Here is a 19,634-nt window from a genome sequence, read left to right on the forward strand (position 1 = left end):
AAGTGGTTGAGTCACCATCCCTGGAGGTCTTAAAGAGATGTTTAGATGCAGAGCTTAGTGATATGGTTTAGTGTAGGACTTGTTAGTGTTAGGTTGTAAGTTGGACCAGGTGATCTTGGAGGTTTCTTCCAACCTAGAGGATTCTGTGATTCTGTGGTAATGTCAGTTATTACAGGAATGGTCAATATTCTGTGTGTCTGTGTGTGTGTATGTTTATTACAACGTTTCCTTATTTTTAATTGGGCTAATTTTGCACATTAAAATTGTATTATTCATCCCATTTCCATTTCAGTATCTACTTGTTGAGCATAGCTCAAAGACTCTGCACACAACGAGCCAGGCTCTCTGTGAATATAAACAAAAGAAAGGAGCCTGCACTGCCTTCTTTGTCTGACGTCCTTCCTCTGAGACCTGGTCTGGATCTGCAGGGACAGTGCCCGTGTGCAGGGGTGCTGAGGAAAACAGCCCCATCCCAGCAGCACGGCCAGGGAGCACCAGCGCTTGGTGCCCGCAGAGCTGCTCTCTTGCTACTGCCGCCCTCTCGTGCTGAGCCCTGCTGGTGGGGTCAGGCCCGGCTGCTCCTGTAGCTTGGTGCCAGTGCTGCTGTGGGGCTGTGCTGGGACTGCAGGCAGGGACAGGCAGTGGGCACGGCAGTGGCACAGCTGGCCTCCACTTGCTGCAGCACTTCCCTCCTAAGAGGGGATCTCCTCCGGGCACTGCCTGAAGGCTGAGGCCTTCCTGCAAAGTTGCTGTCAAGAACAAGCCCAAGGAAGGGACTCCAAAGAGGCTCTGTGCTTTGCTGCTTTCCAGATGGGCTCGGGGTGGTGAGAGCAGAGTCCAGCATGGAGTTTAGGGATCTGGGGCTGGTTCACAAGTTCCCTGTTAGTTGCTAGTGGATATTCAGCTGATGAATATTTCTAATTCCTAGACACTCGGGCTCCACAGAACATGATGGTGCTGATGGCAGATGAGTTTTTATTTATTTATTTATTTATTTTTTCCTGGAGGGAGCCAGGAGCTTCCAGGAGAGCCCAGGTGATCTGCAGGGGTGATGAGGCTGGGAGACAACCGCAGAGCGTGAGCCTGTCCAAGGTGGACTGACCAGAGCTCAAGTGCTCAATCTGGTGTGAGCAGGCAGAGGAGAGTTCTGAAGCCCCAGGGCACGCAGCAGCCCCAGCAAAGGAGTCTGGTGAGTGATTCCTTGCAGCCCTGGGGCAATGGCAGTGACCCCATGAGCTGGGTCTGCCTCCCAACCTGCCCAGCACAGCCCGGCAGAGTGCCCCCCATGGCCCAGGCACTGCAGCCCCATTGCTCTGCAGAGCAGCACTGCCATCTGGGGCTGGGGCTGGTGCTGGGACCGGGGCCGGGGCTGGGACTGGGAAGGCGCTTCCCCCGAGTGTCTTCTAGGCCAGCTTCAGGCACATGGCTTCTGGACGTGAGCGTGACCTTCACTGTGCACAAGGAGCTGAGAGACCACAAACAGGCACGGGGCTGGAACATTGCCTGCAAGGTCCCTCCTGCCCTAGCACCCCACAGGACTGGCACAGAACTGGCTGTTGTGCGTTAGAGAGGCTGGGAGTCCAGCAGCAGTGCCATAGGCTTGAAGGATCACAACCAGCTCACTTCTACCTGGGCAGATTCTGGCCCAAAAAGGGGGTGTTTTGTAGGTATGGTATTAGGAGGGCAGTGGTGCCTCAGAAGCTCTAAGTCCAGTAGGAAGCGAATGGCTGTTAAACTGCCTGTGAGTTGACTTCTTTCTGAAGTAGCTGACAGGTCATCCCTTGAATCCTGGCTGGGATCTGTGCCTTTAGGCTCACATCTGCTGGTCTCCATGATAGGCCAGCAGATGCACCTGCTTTGCACATAGTTTGTGAGATCCTCTCTTCCTAAGTACCTGGTAGGCCCCATTGAGGAAGAGGTCTTGAACGGGTATTGTCACGTCAGAGGTTTCAGCTTTTGCCTCATTCATCCCTCAGGGCTGCTTTCAGTTTTCGACACAGAAGGGGCCACTGCCTCCCAGATGCCCGGGGGAACACAAAGCCTTCATGAGGCCATGGAAAAAGTTACCCTGAGTCCATAGGAACCATTTTGGAACCAAAACACGTAGGCAGGAAGTGCACTTTTGTGGTGTTGCAGAGCTGCTGGGCACATTGTGCAGGGTGCTCCGACAGCCTTTGTGTCCTTCTCCATGCTGGCTTAGGAGCTGCTTCTTTCTCAGGAACAGAGCAGCCAACTGAGGTGAGACACATACTCTGAGTTCATGAAAACCATCAGAAAACTGCCCCTAAGAAGATGACTGATATGGGGAAGGCAGGAGGAACCTGGCCAGGAGAGATGTGAGATTTGAGAGGAAAGAGGAGCTTGGAGAGCAGAAGCCAACAATTTTGGAGAGGTAAGAATATTCAGGTAATGTTGATCCCACCATAAAGCTGACTTAAAGCAGTCATGTGAGGCCCTTACCCTCTTTTAACCTGTAACATTAATACCTAAATCTAAATGCCACTCCACACCCTGACAGGAATCCACTGCTCTAACTTTTGACAACAATATCCCTTGAAGTCAAAATGAGCCCATAACCCCTTTCCGTTACCTTTACTCTCTTGCTCACCCTGATCCCTGCCCTTAACACTAGCATTGAAATGCTCTATTTAACCCTAGTCTTCTAGCAGACCTAAACAAAACCCTCAACCAGAGAGCTTGCCCATGCCCTAACCACAGACCTGACACCCCAAGCAGAACACCAAACCCTCCCGCTAAACATCTGCTTAATCTCTCACCCAGAAAGATTCGCCGTAGTCCCTAATGCCATACACGAACAACTATCATCCAAAGCCTGTCTTCCTGTGCATTAACCTTCTCACCTTTAACCTTTTTCCTAACCCTTAACTTTAGGTTCTTCTTCCCTTGGGGCAGGGCAGGAACCATGAGATTGCTGTGCAGTCACATGGCATTCATAGATGGATGTGAAGGGCCATGGATCTGAGCAACTTGTAGGCCACAAGGAGGAGATGGGTGGGAATGCTCTGATGAGCTCAGCTCTGCCTCAGGATCTCCCGCACCAGCAGGAGGAATGTGACTGTGGAAGGGACTGTGAGGTCACCTCTGTCTCTGCAGTTGATAGGGCAGCAGCAGGAACGTGTCACGGAAAGGGACTGTGAGGTCACTTCTGTCTGAAGTAGCTGACAGGTCACACTTCTACCTAGGATGTGTACTTTTTGGCTGATATCTGCCAGTGGCCCTGGTAGGCCAGCAGAAGGCACCTGGTTGGCATGCTGACTGTGGGATCCCCTCTGCCTACACACCCAGGAGGACCCATACAGAAAGAAGGCCTGAATATGGGTTGTCCTGTCCCTTCTGCTTGAACACATGAGTGGACAGCAGCTGGCGCAAGGCTTCGTTGTGTCCACACAGGAAACTGCAAGGCCAGCAGCAGGACCATGGTTTGGAAGATGCTGGTGAGGTGACTTCTGTCTGGTTGGCTGACAGGCCACTAGAAGGCCAATGGGTTGGGATGCCTACTTCAGGAGTGGTTTCCACCCTGATGGAGCTTTCTTTGGTAGTAGGAAAGAGCAGGAGAGAAAAAACTGCAACAAAGTGCACCTTGGAAGGTTGGCACTGGCCATGAAGAGGAAGAAACGTCCCTCAAAGGGTTGTGCTGTGGTGCCAGAGGTCACCCAAAGAGTGTCTATGATCAGACCATGGCTTTGTGTTTCAGGGAACAGATGGTGAGGGTTGACGAGACATCAGTGAAACCACGGAAATGCCGGGATGAGAGCAAGGTGGTGAACAGAGATGGGTGTCTGCCACCTTCAAGGAAATAGGGCAAAGTGTGGGGCAGCATAGGGAAGTCTGGAGAGGACAAAGAGGTGGGTGCTGTCAAGAAGAGAAGGCCCCAACAGCCCTGACATTTTTGTCCCCTTGGATAGAGCTTCTGAGGAGATGAGATATAGTCATTGCAAGAGGGCTCATTGCTTTCTTGAGACCCTGTGCAGAGGCAGGGAGGTGTCATGCCATTGTTCTTCTCATGGCATCACACTGCCCACCACATCCCACAGACCCCCAGGAAAAGCCCTGAGCCAGACATGGGCATGCAGGATCTCCCCACCCAAAGGTTGGACTCAGGACCTGGCCCTTTTACTTCACCACCACAAACCCAGAGTTTTCTCAGCACAGTGCTTTGCCTATCTGTAAGCATGGCCTCCAATTATCTGCCCTAACAAGTCCCTGAGGAGAATCTCTTGGTAACAGCCCTCAGTGGGGCCCATTAATACTCCAAGTCACTTCAACTTTTCCTTCTGACTTTACTTTCTCAAGCAATTGCATCATTCTCCTCTCAGTACCTGAGGTTCACAGGCTAAGCACGAAAATTCACCATGGAATTCATGAAAATGCAGAAACACCTAAGGAACCATATGTCTTCCATAGTTTTATTCAGGTCTTCAAGACTTGGACAGCTAATTGGAGAGCTTTCATGGTGTAGTTAAAGAGGAAGATTTCAAAAAGCACCTAATAAAAATCTTTTCTCATTTTAAAGGGTGGATTTTGTTGCATTTCAGTTTTGAGCATCTTTCTTCGATTGATATTAAGGCAAGGCTTCTCATATGGAGATGTCCATAGGGAGGAAAAGCAGACTCTTGAGGTCTGACAGTGCATGGACAACCTTGCTCCTCTCCACCCCAACCCTGACATTTCTCTCATTGCCACCTGGCACTTGCATCACTTTGCCTTACACCAGACTTCTGCACTGAAATCTGCAGCTGGATGTTACAGCCCCTTTGCACCAGCTCCCACCTGCTTTCCTTAGAGACCTGGCTGCACACAGGCACAGAAGGGGTTTTCCTTATTTTAAAACAAACAACAAGAAAACATGCAGCAATTTTCCAAACAGCAAACAAGGTCCTCATCTTGAATGTCTCCAGTGAGGTTTACCTTCCCAAAAGGATGACTGTAAATTAAGTATTTTATCCTGATTGATAGGAAATTATAAGTATTAAGATAAGTATTATTCCGTATGATCCTAATTCAATGATAAATGATGAGGAGCTTGCTACAGAAACAATTAGGCAGACTGCTAATAGATGGGCAAGCTTGAACTCCCTGAAGCTCAAAGCAGCAACTGGGTCAGTGAGAGCGGTCTGAATGATCAGAGTAAGGGGAGGGCAAAGCAGGAGAACCATGGGAAGTGCATAGGTCCAGACAGGCAGCTGGAAAGGGGACATTCAACATTGATTGTTTATTCGAGATGGGTGGAAGTACCTGGAAGATGAGGGAGTACACCATGATGGACAAAGCGATGACAATGCAAGTACAGGTGACCATCAGTATTTCTTCTCCTGTGATCAATAGAGATCCTGAAAATTCACCTGAAGAAGGATGTAGATCACTGGTGAAGGAACTGTCTTTTTGTGCCATCACCAACGCGGATTACAAAAACACTTCCACACTTAGCGGTAATACGTCCCACCCCATCTTTGTCGTTCTGTGAGGCAGGGGAGAGGGAGCTGACAGCCAAGGGATGCTTGTGGGTGTGGAAGGTGGGGCCCAGCAGAGACAAGGAGTCAAGGCAGTGGGGTGGGGGAGGCCAGGAGAAGCAGCCCAAGGGGTGGTGCTGCTTGTGAGCACACATTTGTGCCTGGAGCCTGAGTGGGCAGCAGCTGTGCGCAGGCGAGGGGAGGCCAGGAAGCACATGCCAAGAGCACTCCTGCCAGCAGAGACAAGGCCAGGGCTGAGGGCAAGGGGAGAGGCAGGCGCAGGGCAGGGGGCTGCAAGGGCCATGCTGAGCTCCCTGCCCCTGCAGCAGCCGCACTGGCCCTCAGCAGATGTGCTGGTCAGCATGCACTGGGAGGTCCTTGTGTGCATCAGAGAGCAGCAAGGAGGGTGCTAGAGAGGGCTGGGGTGAGGTGGGTGGCAGAGCCCCATGCAGGGGCTGGCTGGGGGTCCCCTCTGCTGCAGCCACAGAGCGTGGCAGGAGGAGGGCAGGCAGGGCTCGTGGCCAGGGGGCAGAGCCTGGCCCTGAACACTCCATGACCGCCTTGCAGGTCCTGGCAGGCTGCGGTGAGGGGACGAATGCCCTGGGCCCCCTTCCTGCTCTGCCCAGGCCAGCAAGGGCCCAGAGTGGCCTCCTCTCCCCTGCCCCTGCAGCTCTGGGCTCCCTTCCCCAGCCCTGGCTCTGCAGCACCAAGCCCTGCTGGGAGCCCTCCCCTGCATGCTCCCACCGCTCCCTGACGCTGCTGTTGCCCTCTGCTGTGCACTGCCCAGCCCAGCCCAACCCCTGCCCACCTCTCCCCACCTCCCTGCCCACCCCTCCCCACCTCCCTGCCCTCTCCCCAACACAGCCCAGCCCAGCAGCCCAGGCTGAGCTGGCCCCAGGGCAGTGCCCACCGCAGGCTGCTGCAGGGCTCTGGGCACGGCCACCACAGTCCCAGCCCCTCGCAAGACACCCCAGCTACTGCGACAAGGGAGGCCCTGGGCCTCCCCAGCAGCCCCCAGACTGGGGCTAGCCATACCACAGGAAATGGAGGTCAGTGAAGCTGCAGACTGCCCCACCGAGTAGTGAGAGGCAGCCCCAAAGGCCACCTTCTTCTAATGTGGCAGCTGGGCTCTTGGCCCTGAGCCCCTCCTCCGTGCTGGAGTTGCTCCCCCTGCTGCAGAGGAGATGGGAAGAGACAGGCCCTGAGACCAGTGAATCTCTCATGCCTTCTTTATTGACTTTCTCTGCACAGGAAGATTGGTTCTTAAAGTACCGTAGATGATTGGGTCAAAACAAAAATCAACAGGTAGGAGGATAAGAAGAAACTTCTTTAAATAAAAATAATACTATCACATGTTGGAAAAAGTAATAATAAAGACAATTTCAAAATATTTTCCTAACATTTTGTGAGAAACCCTGTTACTACTGTTAACATGATGGGTATATTACTGATGCTGAAGAAGCATGTATGCAAATAATTTCCTTACTGCATTCTTCAGTTCCTGGTTCCTCATGCTATAGATGAGGGGGTTCACTGCTGGAGGCACCACCGAGTACAGAAATGACACCAGCAGGTCCATGGATGAGGAGGAGATAGAGGGTGGCTTCAGGTAGGCAAACATGACAGTGCTCACAAAGAGGGAGACCACAGCCAGGTGAGGGAGGCACATGGAAAAGGCTTTGTGCCGGCCCTGCTCAGAGGGCATCCTCAACACAGCCTTGAAGATCTGCACGTAAGAAAGCACAATGAAAACAAAACAACCAAATGCTAAAGAAAGACTAAAGACGAGTAGTCCAACTTCCCTGAGGTAGGCATGTGAACAAGTGAGCTTGAGGATCTGGGGGATTTCACAGAAGAACTGGTCCACAGCATTGCCTTGGCAGAAGGGCAGGGAAAATGTATTGGCCGTGTGCAGGACAGCATCAAGAAAGCCACTGCCCCAGGCAGCTGCTGCCATCTGGGCACAAACTCTGCTGCCCAGGAGGCTCCCGTAGTGCAGGGGCTTGCAGATGGCAATGTAGCGGTCATAGGCCATGACAGTGAGGAGGAAATACTCTGCTCCAAGCAAGAAGAATAAAAAGAAGACCTGGGCAGCACATCCTTCATAGGAGATGGCCCTGTTGTCCCAGAGGGAATTGGCCATGGCTTTGGGGACAGTGGTGGAGATGGAGCCCAGGTCGAGGAGGGCGAGGTTGAGGAGGAAGAAGTACATGGGGGTGTGGAGGCGGTGGTTGCAGGCTACGGCTGTGAGGATGAGGCCGTTGCCCAGGAGGGCAGCCAGGTAGATGCCCAGGAAGAGCCCGAAGTGCAGGAGCTGCAGCTCGCGTGTGTCTGCGAATGGCAGGAGGAGGAACTCGCTCACTGAGCTGATGTTGGGCATGGGGTCCTTCCCAAGGAGGAAAAAACATTAATAAAGTCAACATACCTGGGGAAAAAAAAAAAAAAAAAGCTTTAATAAACAAGAAGACATACCTGAGAAAAACTTGTTCCATTTCTCATATAACCCTCCTGAAAACAATTTTCCCCTTTCAGGCAGATATTTAGCAGGTTGCTTTCATGCGCTCTGCTTGATGCTGCCTGAGGGTGGCCCTGTGAGCAGGGATTCTGCTGTGGGCAATGCAGGAATCAGTCTTGCCCCACAGCCAGAGGTAAAGAGGAACATAGGGTAATCTCAGATTCAATCACCTGATAATAAAGAACTTTTCCATATTGTTACTCATAATTCACCCAACTGCAGAGCAGGGCTGTGAGGATTTATATTTTTGTTTTCTGTCTAGCTGCCCACTCCATCCTGAGGACATCTTCTAAGGCATAAATCCTGGGCATTTCAAGTGAAACCTTGTGGATCCTCAGACACAAGGGGACGGAGCCTTCAGTGCAGTGTCCCTCAGAGAGGACAGCCATGGCTGGTCTCATTTGACCTGTGCTGGCAACACTTTGTGGTGCAGGACAATTGCACTCAGAGGTTCATAGAGGCACAGATTCATAGAATATCCTGACATGGAAAGGACCCACAAGGATAACCAAATCCCACCCCTGAATCGGTACATGAACACCCAAAAACTGGTCCATATGCCTGAGGGGGTTGTCCAAATGTCTGTTGAATTCTGGCAGCCTCAGTGCTGTGACCACTTCCCTGTGGTGCCTGTTCCAGTGCCTACAAAACCATAACAATGCTGGGAGTAAAGGAATCCAGGTTCAAAGGGCACATCTCCAGACCCCGCACCCTGTCCCTGTACCCCCCTACCAGCCAAGCACACCAAGGGCTCACTCCATGTGCATCTGAAAGCCCCATCCCCTGCCAGCCTGGAAACAAGAACAGCAGCAGCACGGCCAGGTGGAGAAGCCGGGGGGAAGGCCAGCGTGCTGCTGCCACAGAAGGCAAGGCCAAGGTGGGACAGACACTCAGCAGACCCTCCTGTGCTGCAGCTCTGCCTGCAGAGGAGGCAGCTCCTGCTGGGGACACCGGGGGCTTGAGGGCAGAGGCTCTGCTGGTGGGAGAGGAGATCAAGGGGTGTCCCAGGGAAGGCGCCTGCCCTGCAGGGGATGGCAGGGAGGTGCCTGAGCCCTCCCTTGCACAGCATTTCTGGCAGTAGCTCCCTCTCACCACCTGCCCATGTCCCTGCTGGGAGCTGGTTCTGTGTCCCCATTTATCCTCTCTGTCCGTACTCACAGACCCCATCCCTGCCTCCCCTCCACTGCAGGAATCTGAAAGCTACAGAATGCAGCCATACCCTTCAAGTAGCCCCTGCCTTGGTGTTCCTTTTGAACAAATCAGATCATAAATTCCATTCTCTGAAGCATCTTCCACTCTGTGCTGGAGTAACAGAGAGAACTATCCAGAAGATGATATCAGGCATCAGATATGCCAGCTGTAGGAGACCTCGCTGGGAACTGCATGTGCATTGCCCTCATGCCAGAGACTCACGGTGCCAACAGCCTGTAGATCTGTCCTGCCACAAGCTGCCCTCTGTTGTTGCGCTCCTCACTGCCTCCAAGCCCTCTCTCCTTCTCTCCTCTCCCTGTGCCACCTGCGGTCAGAGCCCCCAGCCCTGCTGCACTGTGCAGAGGAGCTGCTCCTGGGCAGAGCTGTCTCTCTGCAGCGTTGCCCGCTTGCCAGGAGCTCCCCTTGGTCCCAGGAGCCCAGCCCAGCTCAGCAGCACAGCACCTCACCATAACATCACTTGTTGGGCTCCCTCGAGGTGTCCCCAAGGCCTCAGGGCTGACAGCTCCTGAAGGCAGCAGGGTCTCTCCTGGGGTGTGGTGTTTGAAGCAGACTGAAGTCATCACCGACTGCTCCTCTCTGAACATGGCAGAGATGCATTTTAGAAGTGTGATTTGTGCTGTTAGAGTCTGGTTGTCAAGCACGTTGTGCTTTAACCTGGCAGGCAGCTCAGCACCACACAGCTCACCTTCACCCCACAAAAGCTCACGTGTTGAGATAAGGGCAGTGTGATAGGACAGAAAAGGAAGAGAGAATAATGATGATAATGATAATAATAATATGTACAAAGCGAGGATGCACAATGCAATTGCTCACCACCGTGCTGAACGATGCCCAGCCCGTGCCTCTGCAGTGGCCCCCTTGACCATGGCCAGCCTGCATCAGGATCCAGTGTGCCGGTCTCTTATTTTTTTTTCAGTGCAAAATCGTATTTCAGAAGGATTTGGTACATGTTCTTCCCTTTCTCAAGAACAGCCTATGCTTTCTAACCCCACATAATAATGCCATCAACATACTGCTGGTATTCAGGAGTTTCCCCCAGTTCCAGGGCGGTCTGAATCAGTCCATGGCAAATGGTAGGGCTGTGTTTCCACCCCGCGGCAGTTGATTTCAGGTGGACTGGACTCCCCTCCAGATTAAAGCAAACTGTGGCCTGCATGCTGCTGGCAAAGGAATGGAGAAAAATGCTTTAGGGATACTAATTGTGGCATAGCAGTAGGCTGCCTTTGACTCCAGTTTGTATCGATGGGGGAGGGGGAGATCATCAGGGATGCAGGGGATAAGGTACGGGATGACATGCCATCCCACTCACGCCAGCTGAACACCAGAGCCAGCAAAGGATGCCCAGAGCCTAGAGAGGGAACAGAGCTTAACAGGAGAGCTACCGTGGGCCCACATGGACGAGTTAAAGTTGCCCCATCCAGAAGGGCAGACGCATTGGGAGCCCAACTCAAATGTCTCTATGTAAATGCACGCAGCATGGGGAATAACCAAGGGGAACTGGAGGTGTGTGTGTGGTTGCAGGGTTATGATCTCGTTGCAATGATTGAGACACGGCGGGACATCTCCCGTGACCAGAATGTGGCCATGGACGGCTTTGTGATTTTAGTGAGGTCAGGCCAGGAAGGCGAGGTGGTGGAGTTGCTCTTTATGTCAGTGAGCAACTGGAATGTATGCAGCTCTGCCTAGGGGGGGACAAAGTGCAAGTCGAGAGCCTATGGGTGAGGATCAAAGGGCAGGCCAACAGGTGTGACAGTGTGGTAGGTGTTTACTACAGGCCACCGGATCAGGAAGAGGAAGTGGATGAGGCCTTCTACAGGCAGCTGCAAGTTGCCTCACGTTCTCAGGCCCTGCTTCTTATGGGGAACTTTAACCACGCAGATATTTGCTGGGGAGACAACATAGTTCAGAACAAACGGTCCAGGAGGTTGCTGCAGACCATGGCAGATAACGTCTTGATGCAGCAGGAAAGTAAGCCAACAGGAAGAAGGGCACTGCTGGACCTGGCACTAACAAACAGAGATGGTCTAGTTGGAAGCGTGAAGGTTGAGAGCAGTCTTGGCTGCAGTGATCGTGGGATGTTGGAGTTCAAGATCCTGGGAGAAGGAATCAGGGCAAAAGGAGGACTGCAACCCTGGATTTCAAGAAAGCTAACTTTGACCTCTTCGGGGACCTAATTGGAAGAATCCTTTGGGCCAGGGCCTGAGGGGAAAGGGTGTCCAGGAGAGCTGGCTGATATTCAAACACCACTTCCTCCAAGCTCAGGGTTGGTGCATCCTTACAAGAAAGAATTCGAGGAAGGGAACAGGAGAACTGCGTGGATGGGCAAAGAGCTCTTGGGAAAACTTAAACAGAAGAAGAAAACGTACATGATATGGAAGAAGGAACAGACGACTTGGGTGGAATTTAAGAACATTATCAGAGAATGCAGGGATGCAATGAGGAAGGCCAAGGCCCAGTGAGATTTACATTTAGTGAGAGACATCAAGGATAACAGGAAGACCTTCTTCAAATACATCAGCAGCAAAAGGAAGACCGAGGAAAATCTGAGTGCTTAGCTAAAGGAGGTGGGTACCTTGGTGATGGCGGATACAGAGAAGGTGGAATTACTGAATGCCTTTGTTGCTTTGGTCTTCAATGCTAAGGCTAGAACCCAAGCACTACTGAGCCTGGAAACAAGAGGGAAAACGTGGAGGGAAGAAGACTTTCCCCATGGTGAAGGGGATTGGCTTAGAGGTTATTTAGGCAAGGCAGACACCCAGAAAACTGTGGGTCCCAATGGGATGCACCTGAGAGTGCTGAGGGAACTGGCAGGCGTTATTGCTAAGCCACTCTCTATCATGTTCAAAATGTCTTGGAGGAAAGGAGAGGTGCCTGAGGACTGGAAGAAAGCCAACATTACTCCAGTCTTCAAGGAGGGCAAGAAGGAAGACCCAGGCAACTACAGGCCAGTCATCCTCACCTCCACCCCTGGAAAAGTGATGGAGCAGCTCATCTTTGAGGCCATCTCTAAGCACATGGAGGAAAAGAAGGTGATCAGAAGCAGTCACCATGGATTCATCAAGGGGAAGTTGGGTTTAACACACCTGGTAGCCTTCTACGATGAGATGACCGGATGGATGGATGAGGGGAGAGCAGTGGATGTTGTCTACCTTGACTTCAGCAAGTCTTTTGACACTGTCTCCCATAACATCCTCCTGGGCAAGCTCCGGAACTGTGGGATCCATGAGTGCACAGTGGGGTGGATCAAGAACTGGCTGGATGGCAGAGCTCTGTGTTGTGCTCAGCGGTCTCGCTGGGTCTGTTTAGCCTAGAGAAGAGGAGACTGAGAGGGGAAATTATCAGCCTTTATAAATACTTGAGGGGACAATGTGAAGTGGATGGGGCCAAACTCTTCTCAGTGGTGGTGAGTGATAGGACAAGGGGTAATGGGTATAAATTGAATGACAGGAGATTTCATTGTCATATGAGGAAGAACTTCTTTACAGTTTGGGTGACAAAGCAGTGGAATAGACTGCCCAGAGAAGCTGTGGAGTCTCCTTCTTTGGAGATATTCAAAATCCGCCTGGATGCGATCCTGTGTAACATGCTCTAGGTGAGCCTGCATGAGTAGCGGGGTTGGACTAGATGATCTCTGGAGGGCCCTTCCAACCTCAACCATTTTGTGATTCTGTGATTCTGTGATTCTGTGAAATAAAAAAAAAAAAATGTTTTTCTGTTGTTGTTCTTCTCGGGTTGTAAGAAGTCTTCATTTTCAGAATTTTGTAGCTTGTCTAGAAGATTTATGATTTTTTTCATAAGTCTGGGACATGTCCCAGCAAGATGAGGACGTTCCCTCTATGCAAATATAAATTTATATAGATATTTCCAAAAATGCATGTCCTCCCAATAACATAAATGGAGGTATTATATCCTCCAAAAGTATTTGTCTTGGCATATTTCACATCTATGTTTCATATTTAAATGAATTTCGGAGCAATAAAGTCTTTAGATCCTGCCTTTACTTCTTTGCCATTGGGCTACAGCTGCTAGCACTTTCCTCATATCATCTCTGTTTATGACCCAGAGAAATCTGACACCACAAATGTCACTCAGTTGTCACTCTGGCACCTCCAATGTCACCAGGGGTCTGCATCTGAACATCTCCCTCCTGCCTTCCACCTCCATTAAATGTGCTGGGAGCTGAGACACGCAGCAGACATGCAGATGTCTGGTTTGTGCCCACCTGAACAAAGGCAAGAGGAATCCCAGCTCCTGTGGGCTTGTGTGAGGCATGGGAGAGGCAGCAAAGACCCCTTCTAGCCTGTGGACTGCAAACAAAGAATGAGATGCCTTGGTTGACTTAGATGAAAAACTTTCCTCATTGGGGGAAGGCAGATCCCTCCCTGTCCTTGCCTGGGTGTTCTGCCAGGACATGGAAAGGTGATTCTTGGACCTCACACTTTTTCTGATATGAGGAACGACGGTGCTGGAAATGAGTTTTCTTCTCCAGTGGAGGGAAGGAACATCAGTGATTGCTTCAGTCTGTTTCAAAGTCGATTCCCCTGGAGGCCCAGGGACTTGTCAAGAGCTCCCTGTGCTGCTGAGCTGGGCCGGGCTCCTGGGACCAAGGGGAGCTCCTGGAAAGCGGGCAGCGCTGCAGAGAGACAGCTCTGCCCATGAGCAGCTCCTCTGCACAGCGCAGCAGGGCTGGGGGCACTGCGTGCAGGGGACAAGGGCAGCTGAGAGAAGGGAGGGAGATGTTAAAGGCAGTGTGGAGGGGGGATGCTGGGAGCTCAGTGTTGGAGAAATCTTCCCAGCCCTGAACAGGGTAAGTGTCTGGCTGCAGGGCAGCACAGCTGTTGTTCCTGATGCCATCTCCAGATTTCCTGGCAAATCCCACAGCCTACGGGATTTTTCAGAAGAACCCTCAGAGTTTCTTTGTATAAGAGGGGAGTGAAAATTTTCCAGAGCAGGGATTACCTGCTAAAGCTGTCAGAGGGACAGGACATGAGGGTTCCTTCTCACGAGGCTGGCCGCAGGCTGTGCAGCCAGGGTGCAGGCAGGGGTGGCCAGGGCTGTGGTGCAGAGCAGGGTCCCTGCTGTGCCCCAGGGGCTGTGTGCAGGGGCAGGGCCTCTGCTGCCTGCCAGGCTCAGCACTCAGCCAGCCTGGGGAGCTGCCCTGGGTGCTGTGGGGAGAAGCTGTGGGTGGAAGGAGCCCCCTAGCAGGGCAGGGCAGGGCAGGTCAGAGTCCTGCTGGAGACCAGATGCTACTGCCTGGGGCAGGCTGCTCAGAGCTCAACAGCACCCCCAGGGCATATCTGGGGGAGATTCTTGAAAGGCAAGAACAACACCTTCTGTACCTGAAGGGAAGGCAGTCTCTGAGGTCTCTGCTTTAATCTTCCTGCTGCTGGAGGGCAGTCGGGATGATAATGGTGTGTCAGGTTTGTAGAAGAGACTGAAACTCAAAGAGCATTACACTGAAAGAGACCTGTAGGTCTTTGAGGAACGTCACAAACTCGCTCCACGCTCTTTAACCTACAGACAGCACCAACACCACCTTCATTGTTTCTTGTGGGATTGTTGGAACTCCCTCTCAGCACCTTTAAGTAGGGAGATGCCTCTGGCCAGTGGACGCCTGAGATCCATCCCTGGTGCTCTTTACCATATACTGTATGGCAGTACTGACTCCTGCTGAGTCTACAGAGGATCTGCATGGTCTCTGTGGCACCCTTAGGCAGAGAAACCCAGAGCTCCAGGCAGGAGCAAGTCTTCTTCAGATGAAGATGCAGCGAGGATGCAGTCTTGGTGAGGAGGTTTCTGTGAAATATGGTTTAGGTTTTCCCCGGAAAAGTCTCTCTTGTCACCGTCTATTCCCCCATGGACAGCCAACCATGCCCTGAGGAAGCAAATGTCCAACATCACCTTCCCCACAGAGTTCCTCCTCCTGCCATTCGCAGACACACGTGAGCTGCAGCCCCTGCACTTCGGGCTCTTCCTGGGCATCTACCTGGCTGCCCTCCTGGGCAACGGCCTCATCCTCACAGCCGTAGCCTGCGACCACTGCCTCCACACCCCCATGTACTTCTTCCTCCTCAATCTCGCCCTCATCGACATCGGCTGCATCTCCATCACACTCCCCAAAGCCATGGCCAATTCCCTCTGGGACACCAAGTCCATCTCCTTATCAGGATGTGCTGCCCAAGTCTTTATATTTGCTGTCTTTATTCCAGCAGAGTTTTATCTTCTCACCATCATGGCCTATGACCGCTACATTGCCATCTGCAAACCCCTGCACTATGGGACAATAATGGACAGCAGAACTTGTGTCAACATGGCAGCAGCTGCTTGGGGTAGTGGGTTTCTCCATGTTGTGCTGCACACTGCCAGTACCTTTTCCCTCCCCCTCTGCCAAGGCAATGCCCTGGACCAGTTCTTCTGTGAAATTCCCCAGATCCTCAAGCTCTCCTGCTCAGATGCCTACCTCAGAGAACCTGGGCATATTGTTTTTACTGCATGTTCACTTTTAGTGTGTTTTCTTTTCGTTCTGTACTCCTACATGCAGATCTTCAGGGCTGTGCTGAGGATTGCCTCTGAGCCTGGACGGCACAAAGCCTTTTCCACATGCCTCCCTCACCTTGCCATAGTCTCCCTGTACATCAGCACTGGCACATCTGCCTACTTGAGACCCCCCTCCATGTCCTCCTCATCCGTGAATATTTTGTTGGCAGTTATGTACTCAGTGGTACCTCCATCAGTGAACCCCCTCATCTACAGCATGAGGAATCAGGTGCTGAAGGATGCAGTGTGGAAACTGTTGTCTGCGTGTTTTTCAGAATCAATAAAATTCCTGTCCTCCGCATATCACTGATAATGCAACTCATTACAGACCGAGATATTGTTTTTGTTTTGTTTTCCTTTTATCTTTACTTTTACATTTTTACTGATGATAAGGTAGTCCAGAGAGAAATATGATCATTATTTGCGTTCCACAGACAAAGCAGAGCTCTGCAACACCAGGAAATGGGAAAAGCACTGGGAAAATTATTAGTTATTCAATCAGTGAAATTTCATAGACTGGATCGAGTGAATCACCCCAAAACTTCTCCTGACATTGGAAATGAGTTGGACTAGATGATCCTTGTGGCTCCCTTCCAGCTCAGGCTATTCCATGAGTCTCTGACTCTGAAGAAGGACGGCTATCTGTGCGCACCCTCCATGGCCAAAGAACCACTTGTGTGGGAGGCAGTCAGTGGCAGTGCCCCCCACCAGCTGGCTCTGCCTTCCCAGCCTGACCAGCGCGGCCCTGCAGAGTGCCCCACGTCCCTGTGCATCACAGCCCCATCGCTCTGCAGAGCAGCACCGCCAGCTCGGGGGCTGTGGGCAGCATGGGCAGGTGCTGTAGGAATGGCTGGCCTGAGCAGATGTGCTGGGCTGGGGCAAGTCTGTGTGGGACATGGGGTGTCCCGGGAGCAGAGCAGGGCACTGTGTGTGTGCAGTGGTGCTGCCTGAGGAGCCCCAGGGCCAGCAGTGTGGTGCTGTGCTGTGCTGGGGAGTGGGACTGGCCTGGGGGACTGCAGGCTGCCTGGGGGTGGGGAGTCCCCTGCAGATAGCAGCAGCAGAGGCACTGCCACTGACCTCCGCTTCTCCATTTGCTGCTTTGGGGCCATCCCAGCCTGGGCTGCTCTGCTGGGCTCGGCTGGGTTGGGGAGAGGACAGGGAGGTGTGGAGAGCTGGGGAGGGGCTGGGCTGGGCTGGCCTCCTGGGAGAGGCTTGGCGGAACCACAGAGCAGTCCGGGCTGGGCCCTTGTTCACTGGATATGGATATGACCAATGCTAGTCATCATGACTTTCACAGCAACTCCTTCTCTGCAGAGTTCTCAACATTTTCCTAAAATATGTATTCAGTTCTTGATTCAATTTTCCACACAGAGGTGGCCATTGCCTTCAGTATGCCCTTGAGTTACTAAAGGCTACATGGGGAAATGTGAGTCTACATATGTGGAAGGCCTTCTGAAGCACGAGCTGGTTGGCAGGCAGACTACCTGAGGGATTGTGCAGGGCATTCCCTGCACCCACTGCTCCTGGGTGGGCTGGGAAGATGCCTTCTGAGCACAACAGCTCCTTGTAGCCCTGTGGATGCTGGCTGTGAGGTCACTTCTGTCCCAGCCCCTGGCTGGCCAACAGCAGGGAGGCAGAGCCTCTGAGGTCATAAAGGCCATCAGAAAGCTGCCCCCAACAGGCTGACACATTATGGGAGGCCAGGGGAAAGCTGGGAGAATAATGGTGGGAGATTTGGGACAGAGAAGAGGGGCTTTGCTAAGAGAAAGGAAAGATTTGGAAGAGGTAAGAGGGTTTTCGGGTAAGGCTGATGCTTCTTCAACACTCACTGGGAAAATATTTATGTTATGTCCTGGAAATATTTCTATCTAGCAACCTGAAAATCTAGTGCTACCCTAAATGCTCTCTCTCACCCTGAAAAGCATCTGTTGCTCTAATTCCCAACCTCATTTCCTAACCTGAAGTCAAACCCCAAACACATTACTTCTTACCATTAATCATAGAATCATAAGAACACAGGGTTGGAAAGAACCTACAAGGTCATCTATTCCAACCATCCTCCTATCACTAATACTGCCCCCTAAGCTACTAAATCATACCTCGTAGCAATTCATACAGGTGCTTCTTGGACACCGCCAGGGACGGGGACTCCACCACCTCCCTGGGAAGGCCGTTCCAGTGCCTGACCACTCTTTGAGAGAAAAAGGTTTTCCTGATATCTAATCTAAATCTTCCCAGGTGCAACTAGTGGCCAGTTCCTTGAGTCCTATCATTAGTTATCTGAGAGAAGAGGCTGACCCCTTCTCAGTGGAACAGAGGGCCCTATTTGTCAGCCTGACCCTACCCGTAGAGAAGTCTGTTGCCTCCCTGGGGCCAGGGTCAGGGACATTGCCAGAAAGCTTCCTAACCTGGTTCGCCCCTTTGATTACTATCCTCTTTTGATAGTCCAGGCTGGAAGAGGTGATACTGAAGAGAGAAGCTTGAGGGCTATCAAACGGGACTTTAGGAGACTGCAATGATTAATAGATGGAGCGGGAGTACAGGTCATACTTTCCTCCATCCCTACAGTGGCAGGGAGGGGTACAGAGAGGACCCGGAAAGCCCACCTGAACAGGTGGCTCAGAGGCTGGTGCCAACACAGAAATTTTGGGTTTTTTGACCACAGGACACTTTACTCGGCACCTGGCCCACTAACTGCAGATGGGTCCCACCTGTCTCGAAGGGGAAAACAGACACTAGTGCAGGAGCTGGCAGGGCTCATTGAGAGGGCTTTAAACTAGGTAGGAAGGGAGACAGGGAGGGAATAAGAATCATTAGAGGTGTGTCAGAGAGAACAATGTCTGGGCTGGGGGAGAAAGCAATGGCCCAGCTGAAGTGCATCTACACTAATGCGCACAGCATGGGCAACAAACAGGAGGAGCTGGAAGCCATTGTGCACCAGGCTAGGTCTGAGTTGGTTGCTGTCACTGAATCATGTTGGGACCACTTCCACGACTGGAGTGCTGCAATGACTGGCTATAGGCTCTTCAGAAAGGACAGCCAGCACAAAAGGGGTGGTGCTGTGGTTCTCTGTATTAGAGAGTGTTTTGACGTTGTGGAACTTGAGACTGAGTCTGGGAATGGTAAGGTTGAGTCCCTATGGGATAGGATCAGTGGGAAGGCCAACAAAGCAAGCATCCAGGTGGGGGTCTGTTACAGACCGCCGAACCAGGATGAGGAGACGGATGAGTAGTTCTACAGGCAGCCGGCAAAAGTTGCAAAATTGTCGGCTCTTGCCCTCATGGGGGACTTCCCAGACGTATCCTGGACATGCAATACAGCTCAGAGGAAACAGTCTAGGAGGTTTCTGGAGAGCGTGGAAGATAGCTTCCTGATGCAGCTGGTTAATGAGCCTACCAGGGGAGGTGTCCAGCTAGACCTTCTGTTCACAAACAGAGAAGGACTGGTGGGAGATGTGGTGGGTGGGAGCTGTCTTGGGCAGAGTGATCACGAAATGGTAGAATTCTCTATTCTTGGCGAAGTCAGGAGGGGGACCAATAAAACTGCTGTCTTGGACTTCCGGAGAGCAGACTTCAAGCTGTTCAGGACGCTGGTTGGCAGAGTGCCTTGGGAGGCAGTTCTGAAGGGCAGAGGAGTCCAGCAAGGCTGGGCACTCCTCAAGAAGGAAATCTTAAAGGTTCAGGAGCAGACTGTCCCCACATGCCCAGAGACGAGAGGGTGTGGAAGAAGACCGGCCTGGCTGATCAGAGAGCTCTGGCTAGAGCTTAGGGAAAAAAAGAGGGTTTATGATCTTTGGAAAAGGGGGCAGGCCACTCACAAGGATTATAAGGATGTTGTAAGGATGTGTAGGGACAAAATTAGAAAGGCCAAAGCTCATCTGGAGCTCAGTCTGGCTACTG

General features: G+C 52.0%; 4 protein-coding genes and 1 long non-coding RNA gene across 8 annotated transcripts in view; 3 read left to right on the top strand and 2 right to left on the bottom strand.

Moving 5' to 3' along the window:
- LOC308184344 (olfactory receptor 14C36-like) overlaps nucleotides 1–17,256 on the top strand; it is a 195,479-nt gene extending 178,223 nt beyond the window's left edge. The window contains exon 2 of the mRNA XM_080571400.1: nucleotides 14,374–17,256. Coding sequence (XP_080427526.1) covers nucleotides 15,086–16,045 — 960 coding nt within the window. The 5' untranslated portion in view covers nucleotides 14,374–15,085 and the 3' untranslated portion in view covers nucleotides 16,046–17,256. The remainder of the gene's footprint in view (nucleotides 1–14,373) is intronic.
- Nucleotides 1–19,634, top strand: part of LOC308184367 — a 295,002-nt gene that overhangs the window by 240,615 nt on the left and 34,753 nt on the right. The gene's annotated exons all lie outside the window — the stretch shown is intronic.
- The window catches only part of LOC308184361 (olfactory receptor 14C36-like), a 155,969-nt gene that overhangs the window by 129,747 nt on the left and 6,588 nt on the right, over nucleotides 1–19,634 (top strand). Inside the window, exon 2 of one of the 2 annotated variants that reach the window (XM_080571415.1) lies at nucleotides 13,618–14,418. The exons of the other annotated variant lie outside the window; for it this stretch is intronic. The gene's annotated coding sequence lies outside the window, so the exon portion shown is untranslated. The remainder of the gene's footprint in view (nucleotides 1–13,617; nucleotides 14,419–19,634) is intronic. 2 annotated transcript variants of the gene reach the window in all.
- Nucleotides 1–19,634, bottom strand: part of LOC308184318 (antigen WC1.1-like) — a 146,797-nt gene that overhangs the window by 106,236 nt on the left and 20,927 nt on the right. The gene's annotated exons all lie outside the window — the stretch shown is intronic.
- LOC308184353 (olfactory receptor 14C36-like) lies at nucleotides 3,462–13,350 on the bottom strand. The gene has a single exon (XM_080571407.1). The coding sequence runs from the start codon at nucleotides 7,849–7,851 to the stop codon at nucleotides 6,916–6,918; it is 936 nt and encodes a 311-aa protein (XP_080427533.1). The 5' UTR covers nucleotides 7,852–13,350; the 3' UTR covers nucleotides 3,462–6,915.

The sequence above is a fragment of the Anser brachyrhynchus genome (genome assembly GCF_964034855.1).
Source record: "Anser brachyrhynchus genome assembly, chromosome: 31".
Taxonomy (NCBI): domain Eukaryota; kingdom Metazoa; phylum Chordata; class Aves; order Anseriformes; family Anatidae; genus Anser; species Anser brachyrhynchus.

Bases quoted from the DNA above. Each gene is read 5' to 3' on its own strand.
- LOC308184353 (XM_080571407.1), bottom strand. From the start codon at position 7,851: ATGCCCAACATCAGCTCAGTGAGCGAGTTCCTCCTCCTGCCATTCGCA.